General features: G+C 37.8%; 1 protein-coding gene across 2 annotated transcripts; it reads left to right on the forward strand.

Annotated features, from left to right (window-relative positions):
- The first annotated feature begins 857 nt into the window (after positions 1-857).
- ELF9 (RNA binding (RRM/RBD/RNP motifs) family protein) lies at positions 858-21,165 on the forward strand. 2 transcript variants are annotated; one of them, XM_077387923.1, is made up of 14 exons: positions 858-946; positions 4,382-4,492; positions 6,157-6,291; positions 6,399-6,670; positions 7,331-7,519; positions 7,726-7,818; positions 8,037-8,075; positions 11,846-11,935; positions 12,085-12,187; positions 12,402-12,482; positions 13,451-13,527; positions 13,939-14,019; positions 14,639-14,730; positions 20,899-21,165. In XM_077387923.1, exons 2-14 carry the CDS (start codon positions 4,384-4,386, stop codon positions 21,020-21,022), a joined length of 1,485 nt encoding a protein of 494 aa, XP_077244038.1. In that variant the 5' UTR covers positions 858-946; positions 4,382-4,383; the 3' UTR covers positions 21,023-21,165. The 2 variants fall into 2 exon arrangements, with proteins under 2 accessions (XP_077244038.1, XP_077244037.1); XM_077387922.1 differs by lacking the exon at positions 858-946 and adding an exon at positions 1,299-1,749.
- The last annotated feature ends 244 nt before the right edge of the window (positions 21,166-21,409 follow it).

Consider the following 21,409-nt stretch of genomic DNA (forward strand, 5'->3'; position numbering starts at 1 on the left):
TAAAATGGTAGGCCCCACGCTTGAAAACATATCAAAACATGAATTGTAAAATGATGGGCCTCATCAATCCTATTCATGAGGTGTAAAATATGGACAAAAGTTTTCCAATAAAATCTTTTACTGGAAAGAAACATGGTTAGCATATATTATAGATAGATAGATAGGAGATACGGGTACGCTTCCAGGGAAAACTATTATCAGACGTGGAATTTCTTATTTAAAAGCTAAAAATGACGTGGAAATTGACTTTTTCCTTGTTACTTGAGATTTGCTTTCCGATTAAATCTATCGAAAAGAGGCTTTCTAGGGAAAACAAAGCCTTTTCCTTTGGATTCCTTTTCCTTCTGCCATGTCACCTGGAAAGGAAAGGAAAGGAAAATGCCGGGGAAAAGAAGTGAACATAGCCTTAGAAAACTCAATTTTTCGATGTTTTCTTAATTTCCTAGGAAAACTAAAATAATTACGTGGAAAATAGAAACAATTACGTGGAAATTGTGTTTCGTAGAAGTTTCTTTCAAAACTTTTTCGATTATGAGACACGACACTAAGACAAGTTCGTTTTAGATTATGAAAACCGATTGTGAGTGCTAAACCGATTATTGGACTCAAATTTAAACGTAATTTTGCTCGATGTTTTCTTAGTTTCCTAGGAAAACTAAAATAATTACGTGGAAAATAGAAACAATTACGTGGAAATTGTGTTTCGTAGAAGTTTCTTTCAAAACTTTTTCGATTACGAGACACGACACTAAGACAAGTTCGTTTTAGATTATGAAAACCGATTGTGAGTGCTAAACCGATTATTGGACTCAAATTTAAACGTAATTTTGCCTTTACTAATAGGTTAGGCACTCACAATCGGTTTACATAATCTTAAATGGACAAGCTAAACAACTCGTTTCGACCTTCACTTGGACGAACCAAGAAAAGGTTATCGATTTTCCAGGTACGAGCTCTCCTCCCCTCTCTCTCTCTCTCTCTCTCTCTCTCTCCTCTTATTTTTTCTTTGTCTGTGGTTTAGATATCATTCTTCTTTTTATTTTTTTACCGATTTATAGTTTCGTAGATTAGGGTTTTCTATAGTAGGGTTTGTGGATTAGGATTGTAGTTCCTAGTTACAGATTAGATCTTCTTCTCCTCCTCCATCTTCTTCTTCTTCAGTATCTTACACTGATTTAGGGTTTCTAGATTTTAAAGATTTGTGGTTTCTAGATTAGGGCTTCTTCTTCATCGTCTTCTCTCTCTCCCTCTCTCTAACGATTCTTCTTCTTCTTCTACATTTTACAGATTTGGGATTTTCTTTCTTCTCTCTAACTATTCTTGTTGGGTAGTTTTCCAGAGTTTTCCATACGAATATCAAAATTGGGAAGTGACATGTTCGCCCGTTTGTTTTACCTGGGACATCCCCCTCTAGTGTATCTACGACAACTCTTCTACACAGGAGTGGCTGTTCCAAGTAAAAAAAGAGACGCGAATACATCATATCCCTTTTCAAAATCAAACTTTCGTCACCAGGTAGATGAAAGTGAAACAATGCACCCTATAAAGTAACCAATTAAATGAAATTAGGGCACTTTCGTCATTTAATCTCTCTCTCTCTCTCTCTCTCTCTCTCTCTCTCCATCTGGGTTTTCCGGATTTCGATTTCTGTTGCGTTTTTTCAATTCATTGGTTTTCAGCCATTTTTTTCGAGAATGGAATCCACTGATATTGTCGATAAGTCTAAAGACGACGATTCACTGCCCAAAGGTGAGATCATCTTCCTGCCTTTTTTTTCCCCTCATCGTCTTCACAGTCTCACGATTTCGGAATGGAATTTCTCTATTTTTTTTTCTTATGGGTTCTCAGATAGGGTCATTTAGCATTTTGAGTTTCACACTATCATAGACGACCATTAAAAAACAGTCAAGAATCAATTGCATCCTATGCCAAAGCCAAGAACTCTTTGAATGTTAAATGCACACCACAGTGACAAAATCTTCATATCAGAAATTAATTCCCTTTAAGATTGACACAAAGATCTTATCATTCTACTCTTGCAATTCCCAAGAAAACACAACAACTATTCTCCAAACATTAAAATATACACAAAACTAGAGAAAGTAGTACAGTACTCCCTGATTCTATCCAAAATCAATTTAAACAAAACCACCCAGAAAAAGCAGTAAATTACTCCCCATTTCTATCCAAAATCAACTCCCTAGTTCCAGACATGTGCGGCAACGCATGTCACTAGGTGTTAGTCTGTGATTCTTTTCTTTTCTTTTTTAGTGATTAAGCCATTATGGATGGTTTTCTTTTTTTTCTTTTTTTTGAATGGTGTGGATGGTTTTCTTGTTCTTGCTTATGTGTTGGTTTCTAAATATGTATTTGTGCTTATTGTAGCATTTTCCAAAGTTTCATCTTAAAATTTCATCATTTGCATATGTTTCCATACGTTTATGTGTTTTTACAAGATTTCTACTGAAACTGAAATGTTTCGTTTCCATGCCGACCGAAACCAACACAGAAATTTCAACCGTGCACTCAGCCACGTCAACCGAATACTTGACCGCGTCGTGCTGAGTTGACTAGGATTTTCTTCGGCCTCATTTTGACCCGCACCTGTGATTTGAAAGACTGGTTAATGCTATTTGCTGACTTGTGTGCCTGGATAAGATTCTCACTGTTGATCACCTTCGTTGTAGATAGAGGAAGCAAGTTAATCACTGTGCTTTGTGTCTTGAGGAAGCTGAGTCCACTGATCACGTTCTACTTCATTTCAGATTTATGCATGAGATTTGATATTTTGTTCTTAGGCTCTTCAAAGTGAGTTGGCTTCTTCCTGGTCATATTACGGATCATTTTGAGTCGTCGGGTTGCACTTCATGGCCTTATAGAGTTATAGTTTACCGAGTCTTATTTGTGTTGCATGTCTTTGGCTTGTTTGGAAAGAAAGAAACATGAGAGTTTTTAATTGGGCATCCAAAGTAGTGCTAAATTCTATAGACAAATCTTCTCTTTGGTGCTCCTGTGGGCACCGGCCCTTCCCATTTTCAGTGGTATCTCGATGACTTTTCTCCTCATGTCATGGGTGGAGATTCACATGAGGAGAAGTGGTAAGAAACATCCTTCCTCTATCATGTTCTTTCTCCCGTGTTTTCAAAGCTGAACTTCGACCACGTGAGTCTCGGTAACCTTGGCCCAACTGATATCAACAGTCTTCTTAGAAGCACTGACGGGGAGGTGATTTGGGCATTTTTGGGGCATGTTGGAGTGAAGGCCTCTAACAACGTAGAGGTTTGGGTGCTCCTTTTTTGGTATCCGCCTTGTGGATTTGTCTCAATTAGATCACACTGAGGGTGGCTATTGCAATTTTATAAGGTGGGTGAGAGACCGGCCAAGTTATCCTTGGAAATTGGTGTGAGTGAGGAAATCCGAGATTTGATTGATGCACATGGCATGGAGATTCGACATGGCTGGCGGTCGACTAATAATGATGCAGATTTGCTTGCTCAAAGTCGACAAAATTCCGACCTTGATGTTTGATCGCCTCCCTCCCTGAGGATGTTCTTTTTGAATCTTTTTGTTTTCTGTTGTTTTGTGTCCTTTTGTTTTCTGTAGACCTCCTCAATCTTTTTGTTCTTTCGACTTTGATTGATCTTATTACCATAAAAAATATATTTAATGGGCAATCGCTCCACTTTGCAAGCCAAGCGCAACCGGAACTTTTGTCTTGACTTTTATTGTTACAATATTTACAGGATAATTTCCTCTGAGAGTGTGTTATTTTGTCTTTAAAGTACATAGTATTTCAGTTATTATGCAATGGAATAAATTTCGTTCATTTTGATTATTTTTTTTTGGGATCGGGGTTTTTAAAATAATTGAGGATAATTATTTTTTATAAATATTTGAGAGCTTATAATTGAGTATTTTTTCCGTAGATTTGTCTAGAAATCCTTGTCAATTATCTGCTTTTTACCTGAATTCAATTGTTATAATCATCACATAGAAACTCTTATTATATGGGAATTACAAAAGAGCTAAAAAAAGAAAAAAAGGAACAGCTGATTTAAAGAATATCATTAATTGAAAATATGGTAGTAAGTTTGTAGTTTTTAACTTATTTAGCTGATAGAAATGATTTGCTAACATTTTCTATAGAACTCTAAATGTTCAAATATGCTACGGAACTAATTTCCTTTATTGCGACTGCTAGTCTGCTAGTTGATTTTATTAGAAGATGGGAAAACAAAGAATATGGGATGGTTAGCCTTGGTTGAGCCTCATGCCTTTTGGGATAAGAATGTAGTTTGGATTTTGGAACTTTTATGGGTGGGTACCCAGCTTACTTATTAATGGAAAAAGATTTATAAGCTCAAATTCTTGATTTTTGTAGGTATGGGAAATGGCTGCGATATGGATTCCAGAACTATTTCTGAAGTTGGGTGGTATTTGCTTGGAGAGAATCAGGAATATGTTGGTCCATATGCCTTTTCAGAGTTGCAAGGTGAGTTTGGTTCGGTACTAGGAAAAGGTGATTTCATTATTTTCTATCCTTTTTTATTGGATGTGTTTTATAAAGTTCTCAGTTTTCACCAGGCATTGCTTTGGTTGTTTTCCTGTAGCGAATTGAAACATCAACCAAAACTTATTCCCATTCTCCCTCTTTCCAGATGCACTTGCATATTCTTGCTGTTGAAACATTTAATGCTGTTTTGATTGCACAATTGCTAGTTTGTTTTTGTTGTGTTTATTCCCGGACTGTTGGAAACTTGGAGTCATTAGGATTTCAAGTCTGTCTCCTCAAGATAACATTATCCTCATTAGTTATAATTCAATTCATTATTTCTCGAAATGTGCTATTTTTAATTCAATTCACTATTCGTGGACTCTTGGGGTCAGAGCTAGCAGTGTCTTCTTTTTGATGTAGAATTCTATTAGTAGCCAATAGCACATTTTAAACATTAATGTCTTTTCTAAGGGGCTTATCTTTACAAAAACTAGATCCATCAAAATTTAGCTTGAGGAATCCTATAGGCGGGGATTCCCATTTTTGAAATACCGTTTTCTTCTTCTCCATGCTCGTACACACTTCCATCCTTCCCACAGATCATATGCCGATACAAATGCAAATGCTGGAAGAGCTTTCACTCACGAAATGGTAAGGGCTAACACCTTGATGAATAAAAAGTCGGGACTTCTTGCATGGCCCTTCAATAGTCTCACATTTCTCTCCTTCCATAGAACCCACATTGTGGCTAGGAGGGATACATCCCACAAAATCTTCCCTTTCTTCTTCCAAGCAACCAAAGGGCTAACCCCCAATGGATGCCAAACCGGTTTAGTAACTTACCACCCTAACCACTTTACAATGAAGCGGGAGATGGCTGGCTGTTTCTCCTACCTCGATACATGCACAATGATCTACAATTATCATCTTCCTTTTGGGGAAGCGGATGCATCAGAAGCGGAGGTCTGGGCTGCACATGAGGGCATTAACTCTTAGCATCAAATGGTTTGGATCATGTCATGGTGGACGACGATTCTTTAACCACCATCAAATGGCGTAAAGTAACAAAGAAAAAACCCTTGGAGGTTTTATAGTTGGATCTTTTTTATTCTCTTCCCCCCAAATTTCTTTTCGTTTTTTCGTATCTCTCTTTCTTGTTTGTACCTTGACCATCTCGGGGGGGGGGTGGGGGGTGGGGGGGATGGGGTGGGGCACGCTTAACCTTGCGGCTTGTGCGTTTGGGTTTTCTAGTATTTTGTATCTCTGAACTTGCTGAATATGAAAACTGTGAAGCATACTCCGCCCCATTCCTTCTTCCTTTTTTCTCTCTTAGGCCACCAACCCACAGACATGCTGCTGAAAGTCTGAAATGTTAGATTCTGGTTGCCTTCATTTGTATCAATTTCTTTTCCAAGGGTCCTATTTTGGGACTTATCGGGGTTTTGATCGTGCTTCTCTTGATAGGGTTATTTTTTTAAATTTAATTCATCATTTCCCAAAGTTAACAGTGTTTTATCTTCTTGAAATTTCGGTTTGACCACTAGGCGATTGTATGTTTGTCAGAACAATTGTTCTTTCTGCACTGTCTTCAAAATATCAAGTTCAAATGGTGTAGCTAGCTATTGAATGATCTAATAAGCTACTTTTCTTCACGTGGGCAGAGCATTTCTTGAATGGGTACATCTCTGAAAATACACTCCTGTGGTCTGAAGGAAGGAGTGATTGGACGAAACTGTCCACTATTCCTGAGTTATTTACGGGGATATCTTTACGCGGGGCTGATTATTCTACTACAGGTGAAGGAATCTCTCAACCCCGGCATAATATTCAGGATCAATTATCTTTTTTCTTTTTTTTGAATTGTTTCAGCATCAAATATCTCAGTCTGTAAATTATTGTGCAGAGATTTCCAACAAAGATGATGATTTCCTTAAATGGCAGAATGAGGTAAGAGATGCAGAGGCTGAAGCAAAGGCTCTGAAACAAGGTGCTATCTCAGGTGAAGTTGGTCGGTTTGATGTGTCTAAGGACTTGGAGGGAGAGGGCACGCTGCAAGAATCAGGGGCAGATGCCGATGACCGGCCTCTGACACCACCAGACGGTGAGGAAGAATTCACTGATGATGATGGAACTACTTACAAATGGGATAGCGGCCTTAGAGCATGGGTTCCTCAAGTGGGTATTTGGACTGTGCTTCTGCATAAACCTTATCGTTTTGTGTGTTCTGTCATGATTTTTGGAGTTTGATATAGCTTCATTTTGAAAATCCATTAGGTTTAGGACACATTAAATATCATGTTGAACCAATCAATTGTAGTAGATGCTTGCTGCTTAATGAGTGGTGATGCCATCTCAGATTTTTGCTCTTCAGAATTTCTGGGTTTTTGTTATTGGTGTTCTTTTTCCTCTGTTATTGGTGTTCTTAACCATTAGATGACAGCAATTTTATCTTATCATGCTTAATTACCTTAAGCATTACATTGGATGTCTCAGCTGTTTTTGACCGTTGTATATAATATTCTGTCTTTTCACTCCATTTATTTTTCTTTTTATTTTTTCTATATTTCCATTAGTAAAGGTGCTTGTCTCTTTTATTTCTTTCTTTTTAATGCAAGGTGATCTTTGCTTTTGTCTATTTTTTTAAGAGTAGTTTCTTTTGTCTAATTAATGAAATTGTTTTCAACAAGCTTGTCAGTTCACATCATATCCACTCATGTTTCTGTCAGAATTTGTTCTGGGACTTATACCTATTAGTTTCGGATCGTTAGTTGCATTCTTGTACTGTCATATGCTAATTTTGCAGGGAGCAATCTGACAAAATTCCCTTTATTTTAGGATAACTCATTTTCTAAAAGTGAACTGTATGGGCTAGAAGAGATGACTTTTTTGGACGAGGAGGAGGTCTTCCCAGCAATAGCGGTTTCTGAATCCTCTATTGGGGAAGAAACAATTGCTAATGCCGAGACACTGGAAGCCAAACTAGAACTAAAGAGGAAATTGCCCGAGAAGCCGACAGAAAAGAAGGTTTTCCCTTGTGCATTTCTGTTCCTTCTGTTTAGTTGCCTGTATTTGCTCAGTTTGTTTTGAAGCGTTGTTGCACAGTCAGATTATGTTTTAATCGCCATGCATTTTGGGATGTTAGGGTATGAAGGCACTGTCTTTTCCAAATGCCGCGGTTCTAAATATATGATGGGAGTGATGCTGATGCATTTGAGATCTTACTTTAACAGGAAGCAAATAAACCTCCAGATAGTTGGTTCGATCTGAAAGTGAATACGCATGTCTATGTGACCGGGCTGCCCGATGATGTTACAACTGAGGAAGTAAGTCATGTTCGTTTGTTTTCTCCATTTTGATAATGGGGTGGGATTGTCTTAGTGTGTCTTCTTAGATTCCATTCTAGTGTCTTATAAGTAGGTCACGGATAGGTTAAAGACTATCATGAACACAATTTTTTAGTAAAAGCAGTGGTTAGTTCTGTTTGTCTATTTTTGAATTTATTCTGTTACTTCAATTATGCTTTTCTGAATATTTCTGGCAGGTAGTGGAAGCATTTTCCAAGTGTGGCATCATAAAGGAGGTGAGAGGGATTTCCTATCTTCTACTTTAATAATTTTCTAGGCATTAAAGTTGTTTACTTAGTGCACACGTGCATTGCATGATTGGACTCAGAATAGATATTTATGCATATACTTTTGCTCATTGCAAAACAACTCTTAATATAAGCACACACATTTATCTGTGTATTATATGCACGTGTGTGCTATTCTGGTTAATGTTTCTTTTTGCTAGATTCATTTGAAAAATGATTTTATTCATCTTTGGTTTTGATCCAGAATTTGAAAGAACCCAAGTGCTGAAACAAGAGCTTTGTACAACCTAGTCAAAATGATCACAAACTAATTTAGGCAGACATCCCAACACATTGTAAGAGGAGCATTAATAGCCAAAAGGCAACATTTCTTTCCAGTACCTCACTGCCCATATTCCCACGTTGGCGCACCGTCAGAACATCTTTTCTTCAATCTATTCCTTGATTGTTAAAAGTTCCAATTCTACGATTGTTAAAAGTTCTAGAATGCAGGCTTCTGTCCTCCAGAACTTTTTTTGTGGCCCTAGAAATGATATTCTATGGATTGGCTTTAATAGTTTGTTGCCCTATCTCTTGTAGAGCAAAATCTTGGTGTCGTATGAAATATAATCTATCCGACCTTGTTTTCTGCAAACAACAGCGTTCGGATTTGTGGATGTGGCACACCCCTTTCTAGAAAAGCTTTTGAATGCTGATGACGCCCAAAATCTGACTGCACGAACTAGCTACGCAGAACCTGTAATCCTGCGCTCACAGAAAAAGCGTCAACGGGCCCGGAGTTGTGGCTCCGGACGGCCACTTCGACACTCAAGTCAGAGACGGACAATCATAGACAATGGACGGGGAATGGGAGAGGGCTAAGTCAAGTTACCAGACCAAAGAAGAAGAGAGGGAGAGCTGGATGCCCTTGCTTGAGTGCGTAGTCCCCTTTTTGTAGGGGTGGAGATCCACGATCTTGGAGATATCAATCGTGCCTTTGATTTCGCCCACGTGGAGCGTGATGGCGGGAGAATAAGATCGTGTAGACATCAATCATACCCTAGATTTAACCCACGTGGAGCTTGATAGCTGGCGAATAAACACGTGGAGATACGATTTCCGATGATTCTGGGCGAAGATCGTGGATGGTGATTTAGGCGGGATGTTTTGAATTCGAAAGCCGCGCCTTATGTGTACCGGCCGTCCGGATTGCCCGTTTGGGGGCGAGATCTCCGCGATTGTGTTTGATTCCCTTGGTAGCTCGGTATCGCTCAAGGGAGAAGTATCAAGGAGGTCCGATCGATGTTCGTTACTGAGTGTTGCAGCGGGGGTTGCATTGATCTGGTTTGAGTAATGGAGAAAGGGTTTGAGATTCGGTACCGGATATACCTATTTTACCCCTAACAAATGCAAAAGTCAAATGTGAATAAATGTTTCTGCTACAGTTCCTGGAAACTTCCCAGGAACTTGAATATGGAGTTCAAGTTGTAAATGCCTTAACACTCACCTAAATTATAGCTACAACATTTTGCAGATTTATGTACAACTAATAAACATAACTTCTTAAACTTTTGTTTTGAATGGTTACATATTTCATTAATAAGGGACCACCGAGTGGGTCATACCAAAAGATACAGAAAAAGCTTAAACAATACAAGAAAAATGGTGTTGAAGCAACAAAAAGCCCACATCACTGAGGCCAGAAATCATACAACTCCAGACCTATTTTCTCCACTCCTTCCCTGGCCAAATGATATGCATACCATTGGCAAATCTTCTGACATGCATGAATATGATACACGATCTTACAATTATATCATGGATTTCGTCAGATATAGGGGCAAATCTCCAAGGAGGAACCTTAGCTTTTCTGAGCCATCGGATGGTATTATGAGAGTCGCCCTCCACTATCAGCCTGTTCAAGTCTTCCCTTCCCAGTCTCTTAATTCCTTGATGGGCAGCTATCCTCGGCCTCACTAGCATATGCAATACCAATCGGACCTGAGTACGCCCATATCACTTCTCCACTAGAATCTCTAAGAATACCTTCTGTACCAGTAGAGTCAGGGTTGCCCACGTTGGAACAATCGAAGTTTAATTTTAACATGCCATTAGATGGGGGCTGCCAAACCTGCAGGATAGGATCATGCCTCTCAACACTGAAACAAAAAACCTTCCATCCCTCCCATAGGTTGTAGGACAGCACAAAACGAAAAGAGGAAAGGCATCTAGCCTAAACAAGTGTCAAGCTGATAAAATAAAAAGGGAGGCGATTTGGCCACACCTACAAATACCCTAGCATTCCTTTCTTTCCAAAGAACCCACAGGGTTGCATGGTTTGAATTTCGATTTCGGCATAAATTTTGGACCTAGCCGAAACCGAAATTTAAGCCGAAATCCTGAAATTTCGGCTGAAATTCGGCAAAGACACTCGAAATGTCGATTTTTTGGCTGAAATTACTGAAATTTCGGTAATTTCGGCTTAAATTTGGGAAGGAATAAAAATTAAATTTTTTTTCCAAATTTCATCAAAATTGACAAAATTTGGTACGTTTCGCCAATTTCGGTTTCGGAACGTTTAGTTTTCAGTCTTGACCAAGACCGAAATTTTGGATTTCGGATGAAATTTAAAACCATGCTGCAAGGAGGCACAAATTCAAAGGATTCTTCCTTTCTTTTTCAATGGCATTAAAAACCCAACCTTCAAGTAACTTCGGAAGAGAGGAGGGAAAGACCCAAGAAATTCCAAACCTAGAAAGAATACCCCTCCAAACCTGTCTCGCCACCTTGCAATGAATAAAAATGTGATCCATGGATTCTCTAGCTGTGCTATGCACACGGCACAATGGTCAACTATCGACTTCTTGTGCTTCCTAAGAAAGTCCACTGTTTGTATCCGAGATTTCGCAGGGCCGCCCAACTGAAAGTGCAAACTCTTGACGGGGCCTGGATTTTCCACACTTTTGCTTCAATTGGAGCTGCCAGACTAGGCACCAAATAACTGCAAAAGGATTTAACAGAGAAGTCCCCAGCAGTATCCCAAATCCACATGCCCTTGTCCTTCCTACAGAGACTAATAGAGCACCCTTCTGACACCTCAAACATTCTTGCAACCACATGCAGCTCCCTGTCAAAAAAATTCCTTCTAAAAGAAAGTCTCCATATTAACCGGTCAAAGCAGGCTTTTACCATTGCCTCTTTCTGAGATGCAACTGCATATAAACTTGGGAAAAGCATCTGCAATGATGAATGAGAGCACCAGATATCTTTCCAGAAACTGATCCTATCTCCAGAATAAACTATAACTTTTTAAAGTTAAATTTAATAACCTTGGATGCCACAAAATGCATGCACGTGGGAACTCAAGTATTAAATGCAACTTCATAAATCTAGAATGACCAGCTTGCATGTATGGCTTTAAAGATCTAGTCATTCTTAGTCCCAACAGAATCACACAATCCTAAGTGATGTGACCCACCGATGATGTCATCTATATGAGCGTGGAGAACTTCTTATTGTATTGCCAAGGGCTGATTCCTTTGATCAGAATTATTCTTCTGCATCTTCTTAGCTCTCTTGGGTAATTTGGATGCTGCATTATTTTTTGTAATCTTCAGTTTTGAAACAGCAATTAATTGTGCCATATATTCTCTTAGTTTATTTGAAGCCCATATAAATCTAGTGTTCTCTTTAAAATTCTTCATCTAAAGATGAATTCTGAATCTTTATATTTTATGTCATGCCATTTGTTCTTCTAACAGGCTTCTGTTTAATTTTAGGACCCTGAAACGAAAAAGCCCCGTGTGAAGATCTATGTCGATAAAGAAACAGGTATAATAAAGGGGGATGCACTCGTATCGTACTTGAAGGTAATTCTCATTCAATGGTCATTGACTTATTGTACCTCCTAACAATGTTTCAGAACAATAGTACAATTTTGATTGACTCATTGTAGAACTTAACATTGTTTTAGAATGAAAGTGTACCTTTGTTAATGATACCGTTCTGAATACATTAGGAACCTTCAGTTGCTCTAGCCATCCAAATTTTGGACGGGGCACCTTTCCGTCCTGGTGGAAAGATACCTATGTCTGTAAGCCAAGCTAAATTTGAGCAAAAAGGTAATGGTTTTTGCCACAATATTCTTCCATGCGTTTAGCTGAATTACTTGATACATTTTGCATACTTTGCTCATTTGTTTTCTTCCCGATAGAAGTTGATGCAATATTTTGCTATAAAGTAATCAATATCATATTGGTGTTTTTCAATGGTTATCCATACAAATTCAATGCTTTTAACGTTTGCATCAATGGCCTTCCCATATTTTCTGTGCAGGGGATAGGTTTATAGCCAAGCAAGCGGATAAAAAAAAGAAAAAGAAGCTAAAAAGAGTGGAAGACAAAATACTTGGCTGGGGTAAGTCTTTAACTTACATTTCACTTTAAAATGTATCACATTATGTTACATTACAACCTTTCCTTTGTTTAAATGGTGGGTGTGGACTTTGCACTATGAAAATCTTCTGTTCAGCGGTGTTCACTGAGTTCTTTTTGTGGATCCAAGGTTCAATGACTTATACAGTGGTTTGCCTAAATTTTATCCAATTAATCATATTTGTGGTCTATAAGATATCTGATTCTGGAACAAATATTCCAGCTACTTGTTCCAGAGTTACAATAGTGGAAATTGCATCTCCTGTTCCTTCAATAAACTGCATGAAACATCCTTTTGAGAAATTTGACTCTTTGAATCTCCATATCCATCTTTCTTCATAAAAGTTAGTACATCTCCTCAAGTAAAGAGGGTTGGGAAAAGTTTGATTTATTTTTTATTTTAACATATATAATTCTCACTTGGTTTTTTTACTTTAGACAAATCCAAAACATCTGTTACCATATTGGTTCCAGAGCTGTGTAATGGGTTTCCCTGTGAAACATGGATTGTACAGTTCCTTAATGTGGATACACGAACACATGTTGAAACAACTCTTATCTTTCTGTTTTATGGTATTATTTATGTACGGTTTATATAGTTTAAAGTATTTCTACTTACCTATACATACATTTTCCTATATCTTATGCTTTCATAAGCTGATGCATGCATACTAGTATCTTTTAAAATATAATTGCACCATATAACATTATGGACATGTCAAGTATGTCGAGTTTTCATTGGCCGAGTCATGCCTGACACTGGCACACTTTTTTCAATGTCTACATACGCCTCCCCTTATTGTTCAAGATGTCCTCCTTTGTATCTTTCTTGTCATATGATGACTTAGTGTTTAATTCTAGTCATAACAATTATCAACCCCGATTTAAGTTGGATTTACTTGATTAGGATGGCAAGCCATCACTAACATTATCAACTTTCCATTTATATAGGTGGCCATGATGATTCAAAGGTGATAATCCCGAGTACCATTGTTCTCCGTCATATGTTCACCCCTTCGGAATTGAGGGTAAACAGTCTGAAACTTCTAATCCTACAAAGCATGCATTTCTTTAACATTGTTCAAGAAGTCATCAACTCTGAAAATGGCGGATTAAACTCGTTTTGGGCTTTCTGGCCTAGCTCAGAGTGATGAGTCCAATCTCCAATTTTATAATCCGGGTGGGTCAATCTTAAAATATAAATACCATTTCTGGGTTGAGCCCAAGTTCTTGAACATTGGTTCTCTAGTCTACAACTCTGAGCTGTAACATAACTTGCAATCTATTTTAATTTTGCGAGTTCATATTTATCTGTTTTGTTTTATTGGAATTTTGGGATTGGAGGCTCTACAAAAGCTTTATCTTGTTAAATGAAATTAATTTTGTATTTGACATATGCGGACAATTTCACCAAAATTGTGGACTTCTGATGTTTACAGTCTGATCCAAGTCTTGGTCCAGAGTTAGAGGCAGACGTAAAAGAGGAATGTACAAAGCTTGGTCTTGTGGAATCAATCAAGGTGTGCATGAGACTCAACACATGTACTGATGTACCCATGTTGAAATGATATACTACTCTCCCCATCCTTCCATTCTGTACAGATGGATATTGATCAGAGATTTTAAGCGTAAATAGATAAATTGACATCCATAAATCACAACAAAAAATCATTTATTCTCACTTTTGCTTTGTTGTAAATATTTGCATCATAGGCATTCTTAAACAATCAATGAAGAGCCTTTGGAACATGAACTTCGACTTGAATCACTGAATAAATGTGGTCATATATTTCCTAGGGCCAGATCCTTTTGGTTAAATATTTCTTTTATATATGATGGCATCACTGATTTTTTGGGATATATGGGTTATGTGTGTTTCAATATATTATACAATCTCTTGCCTACGGACTGCTGTTTAGAACTTTTTAGTTCTTACTATTTTATATTCATCATTAAGTTTTTTTTGGTGGGTAGAACATTTATATATAAAATTTATTGGAGAAAAAAAAGTCTTCAACAAAGCTTGCAACTTACCGAACAAATTTTATAATATAATAACCTTTCCTTTTTGGTTTTATATTGCATTAGTTTTGTTGGAAATTTACTGTTGATGCATGAATTTCTTGTTCTGGAATGCAGGTATGTGAAAATCACCCACAGGGAGTTGTTCTGGTGAGATTTAAGGATCGAAGGGATGGACTTAAATGCATTGAGTTGATGAATGGAAGATGGTAATTGTTCTCAACTTTACTGGCTATTTTCCTGAGGCAGAAGAGTTAGTTTACTGTAGCACATTGCATCATCTTAATTGACTCTTGTTATAACAACTTAAAATATCTTTTAGTCCTTTTCTATTGCTTTCAGGGTTTTGATTTTTCCATGTAAGAACTTTGATTTGGTTGTTTTTGACACGTGCCAGACTGCAAATTATTTAGGCTGCATATAAATGAAATGCTTTGCAGATTCATAATTCTTTCTTTGATGTTGACATTTCTAGTTCTGCTTTTCAATTTGTTGGTGCAGAAGAAGCTTTTCTTGTTTATGGCTTTGTTTTTAATGCTAAAAAAGCTTCTTGTTTATGATTCACATCCCTCAACTCTACTCAACTCAACTGAGCCTTTGTCCCAAACTAGTTGGGGTTGGCTAATGAATCCTTCAGAAAATTTATGGCTCACATCCCTAAATTCTAAAAATCTTAGACCCCAAGTCCCAAACACTTTGGTTCCACACACTCAAGTTACCTAAACTGTATATTTTTTTACTGTTGCGTCTTGCCGAAAAAGGAGGAATATCTGTAGTTGGATATTTATCTCCTTTGATTGGAAACTAGAGCTTTTTGAGTTAGCTATGTGTTTTGTGTGCTTTTAAGGGCGAATACCACCCTTGAACATAAAAATCATAAGCCCTAAACCTTTCAGTAAGTGAATCTAAAACCCGAGCTTGTTTATTTGATTGAGTTTATTATTTCGTACTTTGAATGATGTTAACTTTGATAATCTTCATCCATGAAAGGTGAAAGGCTAAGAAGAAGAAGAAAAGAAATAAGAAAGAAACAGCTCAAACATTCTATCTGGTAGATACTTAATAGTATATACCCAACGTCATCCTACAACTCTCTTCCCTTTAAGTGATTAAGAGAGGCCCGCGTTTGATTTTGTTCTAGGGCACTCATTTAATTGTCCATAGCCTTCCTCAATCCATCATGAGACATCGTCTCTTGGTAAGTATGAGGTAAAACAATAGAAGAAAGGGATGCAACAGAACTTTTGTATGTTGATAACAAGGAAATCAAAAGAAATGAAGTTAGCAATGAGATGGTGAGTATAGGGCTATGTATCTTTTCAAACAACAATGGGGAGATTTACATAAGAAGGATCCACGACAGAATCCGCAGACACATATGGAGATTGAGATATAAGTTTAGTCAAAGCTTGTACTTTTTGTCGAGTTACTCGAGTATATGCCTTTAGTGGCTATGAATGAATGATATTAAGTTCAGAGGGTTGTCAAGGAGAGTCAGTTGTTTCTAGCAGAGGGACAGCTAGGTAATGGAGCGTGGGAAAAAGTAGATTCATGATATGTTGGAGAGGATCTAAACGAAGTAAATAATGGATTATCCTCAAAGAATGTGATATTTGCACATACAAACACTTTTTGGGATGCAAGATTGTTACAACAGTATCCTTTCTCAGTACAGGAGTATCCAAAAATACACATTTAACAGATCTAGAATCCACTAGGCAAGGTAAGAACCTAGATAATGATGGAATCATACACAACCATGCACTTTTGAGGCTAGTTTTCTTCTCCCCGTTCTTGTATAAAACACTTCTGATTTTTTTTTTCAGCCACTTCTATTGTAAAAAAAAAAAGATTTACCCAGCCTTATTTTCATCCGTTTTGTCCCTGATTCTCAGCCCCTCAGAACTCTCTATTTTCACTATCTTGCTCCCAAGCCCTTTTCCAGTTTGTTGCCATCCACTTCCCACCATCTTCATTGCTACCACCGTAATCAATCCCAACAACTCGCTGAGAATTTTATGGTTATGGGCCAATAGTATCACTATCTTGCTGCCATTATCACAACCCATCTTCTCTAACTAATTTCTAAATCCCGGATGTGCAGCCCACCCAAAACCAACCCAGAAAAATCCACACCCTACTCAGCCGAGTACCCATTCCTATAAGCAGTCTCCCACAAACCTCTCTTCGTCCCTACAAAACCGCCACCCATTGTTACCCGGATTCATGTAATAGCCACCGATTTACACCACTTTCCCCTCCTTCCTTTTATCCAATCAAAATCAGAAGACAGGTTCCTTAGTTTTATCCATCCGATCCTATTTTTTAGCCTATTATAATCCCTAAAAATCACCCCAAATCTTACCTCCTAATTTCCAGCCCCTTTCCTAACCTGAGAACTCTTAGTTTAGGCATGTTTTTTCCTCCCTTTTTTTTCAGCCCATAAACCAGTTGCCCAACATCCAATCCCATTATTAACAGCCGAACTTACCATCCCAAAACCCTTCTTTCTTGCTACACGTTAACCCCCCAAAACTTCCGATTTCAGCCCAATAGCCCTAATTAATAGCCGCACCTCATTTTTTTTTTTTTTTTCATACCAACAAATTTTCTTTCTACCTTTACCATGTTTAATTGCCAATTCCTTTCAGCCTAAAACAACTATATTCTAACCGTTGAACACCAAATTTAGCCAAGTACCTACAGTACCTAAAATTTCTACCCATAAATTTCATTCCATAGCCTTCCTAATATTTAACCTCTTTTCCCTCGTCCAATAAACTCTCAAAACATCCACTTCACTTAACCCAAAAAGTCCCTCTTTCCTCTCTAACAAGAAAACCACCCACGAATAACCCCTTCCACCATTCCAACCCTGTTCCAACTCTTTCAAACTACCATTTTTCTCACTTTCCCTAGTTTTTCTTTTCCTTAATCTCCCATGTATCTATAGTTCATCCCACCTTTTTCAGATATGGTGATTGTGAGTTTGCGTGTTTAGAATGGATTGATGCGATTGAGAATTGTATAGATAAATATCGTTTGAGCCACACAGAGACAATTAAATATACTAGAGTGACCATTGACCTTCATGCCAAATCCTTCTCGAAAAAGATGGAACGGGAGCGATACAAATTAGAGCAATCACCCTTCAGTTGTTGGTATGAAGTGTTTGGTTTGTTTATCAAAGAATTTGCACTAGTTGCCTATCGCGAGAGTCTTTGAAGATCCAGGCTAGAATCAGGCGAGAGAAAAGCCCAAAAGGCCAACGATCGTGCCAAGAAGAAAGTTGCGTGCCTCCTAATTCAAAAGACTTGGCTCATGTACAGGGCCAGGCGAGAATATAAGAGGTCTGTCTGTTATGTGATCAAGATTCAGAGTTGGTGGTGACAAACGATCGCTCGAGTTGATTACTTGTGCACAAAATATGCCGCCAACGTAATTCAGAGAGCGCCTGGAGAGCCCAGATCATGAGACAGAGCATCGTGATGAAATTCTTAGTTGCAATGCATGAGTCAGAGGTGACAGACGAAGATCTACCCCATCTCTACGACAACGCCGTTCACACTGAGCAAAGTGAAGGATACGTTGTACCTCAATTAGACAATTACCCAGGATCAAAGAGTTTATTGAGGCTTTGATTTCTAGTTGAATCAAGTCTAACCTTGTACGAGGCAGATGGAAGTACCTGGTTCGATGGAAAGGATTTCAATTCGAAGTCGAAGTGAGCTGTTCATATGTAAAAATCTATTCTACGAAAGGTCTAATTTTCAGCTTGTTCAATTCATTTTTGTCTAAACTCGAGGACGAGTTTCTTTCAAGTGGGAGGGACTGACGTAGGACACTAGATTACTAATTATTTGTGTTTTTTCCTTTTAGAAAGTAGGTGATAAGTTTCTTGATTGTTTAGGATTTTATTTCATAAGTGTAGTAGGATTACACTTCTAATATAGGTGTTCTAATTTTGGGGCTTTCTTTTAAGAGAAGATTACTAAGTCAGGGATTGCATTTCTTTTACATAAGACATTGTAAACCTTAGTTTTTAATCAATCATGGAATAATATTAAAGTGGTTTTGTCTATCTATCTCTCTCTTCTTCTTCTCCCCTTTCCTAGTGGATTCTAGGGCAATTATCGGATCGTACGCTTCGGTTGCGATTCCCGTTTGATCCGCTGCATTATATTAGGGTTACCCAAGGATGAGCCCTATGAAACAAACATGAATAATTACTATGTTAAGAACATGTAGTGGACTGTATCTCTTCAACAACTGGAAGCTAGTATTTATTGAGTTAACTATGTGCTGCATGACCTTCAAAACTATGAAATATTGGCACTTAACCCTGATTGTTAAACTCTAAGCACTAAACCATTTAACTTAATCCCTAATTTCTTTAGCTCGGTACATCTGTTATTTTTTAACCTTGGCTGGAAAATAGAACTTTCTGATTGTACTACATGATACACGAGCTTTAAGCCATGTAGTCAAGACCCATGAACCCTTAACTCTCAACCCTCAAGCCCTAAAGCTGAAGTTTCCATAATTGCCTGCTCCCTCTCACAAAATAGAAGGTAATGGCATTTACTTTTCTGGAAACTAGAAGTTCTAATTTAACTGAGAGATAAATGGGCATCAAGTCGGTGTAGGAGCTTGAGGTCTGTTCAGTATACAATGGAATGTGGACCATAAAGTATGTGGATTATTTTTCTCTCAACTCAACAAAGCCTTTGTCTCAAACTAGTTGGGGTCGGCTAAATGAATCCTTTAGAAATATTTCATGAAGAAAGTGAAAGGAATCTACCTGGCTCTAATCCACCTGTGTTTTTCACAGCCTGTCCCAAGCCAGGATAAAGGAGGAGGATTGGCGTCAGGTTGGCAGCCAGCCGTAAACTTTGCCACTCCTCTATGAAATGAATCCTATAGAAAAGTATGGATTATTATTATTATTATTATTATTATTATTATTATTATTATTATTATTATTTTTTGAATGGTTCACAAGTTCGTACAAAATTAGATATTTGGTAAAAGGCAACCTTATAACATGAATGTGGATTATAAATGAGTGATCGGCACACTCCTGACTTTGATAAACACTTTCTCGATTGTTTGTTGATAGTTTATTTGTGTGAATTGTAACACCCTATAAGCGGTAATTAGAAAACTGTAAAATAAAGAGAAAGAGTGTCGTTATTAAAATATTGGACGCTGGTATCATTTCCTGGATTTATTCACTAATTTCAACGTTGGATGATGACTTGCAACTTCTGGAATTAAGTCTCACAATTGTCAAACTGGTATGGCAATCCAGCTGCATATGTTCCTAGATAAATATATTACATGCATGATTCATAGAGGAAATGTGTTCGGAGCCACTTCCAACGCTGGTATGAGAACAGCTTGTTTGTGGGTCTCAAGTTCTCTTCAAGCAGCCATTGTATCCCCCAGTTGTAGGTCTCACATTCATAATAATTTTTGCCTACTTTCCCCCTTACGAATGCGACTCAGACCAGTTGCAAAGTACTTATTGTTTGTGGACCTACATTTGAATACCTATTGGGGCTGTTCTCCATGGGGACATCAAGCTGCGGTTTGGTTTATCCTTGGATAGGCTTGCTATCCTCCACTCACGTCGAACATAACACCAATGGGTAAGGTATATGCAAGCAAGGTAGCCAATCCCATCCCAGGGGTTTGTTCAAGATAAAACTATCCAAGCAGAGGAGCCGTAGCCAATCCCAAGAACAACTTATCCAAGGATTTCTAACCCGATGGAGTACCACCCGGGATATACATCTATATGTATATAAACATGCATGCTGAAATAAATAATGTAGAAATCTGTACAAAACCAGTCCCAGGATATACATATATGTATGCATATAAACATGCATGCCCACATAAATAATGTAGAAATCTGTACAAAGCCAGTACCAGGATATACACATACTTATGCATATAAACCTGCATACTCACATAAATAATGAAGAAATTTGTACAAAACCAGATTCCTTCGACTTTAGAGCTTGTATGAAAACAACTTGAGGTTTCCACATTGTGCCTCTTATGAGTAATTTCCAACTTGTCTAATAACAATTATCATTTTGAATGGCCGGTGACTTGGGTGTTTGGGGAAAAATATCTGCTTTGATTGGCATTCCAGCTGATGGCTCAGATTTTCCGGCTCCATTGTGTCTTATAAAGCATTAGAAAGTGGGCAGAAGCTTACGTATAATTATATATAGATTGATTACTTCAACGTGTTAATAGAATCTTACATGTAATTATATATCGATTGATTACTTTTACATGTTAATATATTTTATCTCTGACTTGGGTAGTTCATTTCTTTGTGCATTCTTGGTTCTATTTTTCAGGTTCGGGGGTAAGCAGATACATGCTAGTGAAGATGATGGTTCTGTCAATCATTCTAAGGTTCGCGATCTTGATGCTGATGCTGCTAGATTGGAGGAATTTGGTGCAGAACTTGAAGCTGACTGAGCTGAATCTTTGAGTATGGAAAATTCTTGTTTAAATTGAGAAATACCTGTTTTGGTGTAAATTATAAGATGAGGTCTATTAGATGACTGATCATTGTATCTGAGCTTTTCTGTTTATTGGAAATTTTGTGACATGCCAAATAACATTAGTAACTAATGTTATGTCTTGAAAGAAAAGGACTATTTAAGCCCTGTTCGTTTAAGATTATGAAAACCGACTGTGAGTCCAAAACCAATTATTGGAACCAGTGATTGGTTTTGGACGTTCCAATAATTGGTTTTAGTTTCACAATTGATTGTCATAATCTTAAACGAACAGGGCCTTAAGGATGTCTTGCATAACCAGCAACAGCGTTTAGAATCATGTCGGACAATTGGTTCCAATTGA

Source organism: Tasmannia lanceolata, unplaced genomic scaffold (assembly GCF_043159265.1).
Source record: "Tasmannia lanceolata isolate RefF3 unplaced genomic scaffold, GAP_Taslan_0.1 ptg000008l, whole genome shotgun sequence".
NCBI lineage: Eukaryota > Viridiplantae > Streptophyta > Magnoliopsida > Canellales > Winteraceae > Tasmannia > Tasmannia lanceolata.

What these genes read in the sequence shown, in the direction of transcription:
- ELF9 (XM_077387922.1), top strand. Translation starts at nt 1,560, where the DNA reads ATGAAATTAGGGCACTTTCGTCATTTAATCTCTCTCTCTCTCTCTCTC. An exon ending in TGCCTTTTCAGAGTTGCAAG is followed by an intron (nt 4,493 to 6,156) that starts GTGAGTTTGGTT and finishes TCACGTGGGCAG; the next exon opens with AGCATTTCTTGAATGGGTAC. An exon ending in ATGATGTTACAACTGAGGAA is followed by an intron (nt 7,819 to 8,036) that starts GTAAGTCATGTT and finishes TATTTCTGGCAG; the next exon opens with GTAGTGGAAGCATTTTCCAA.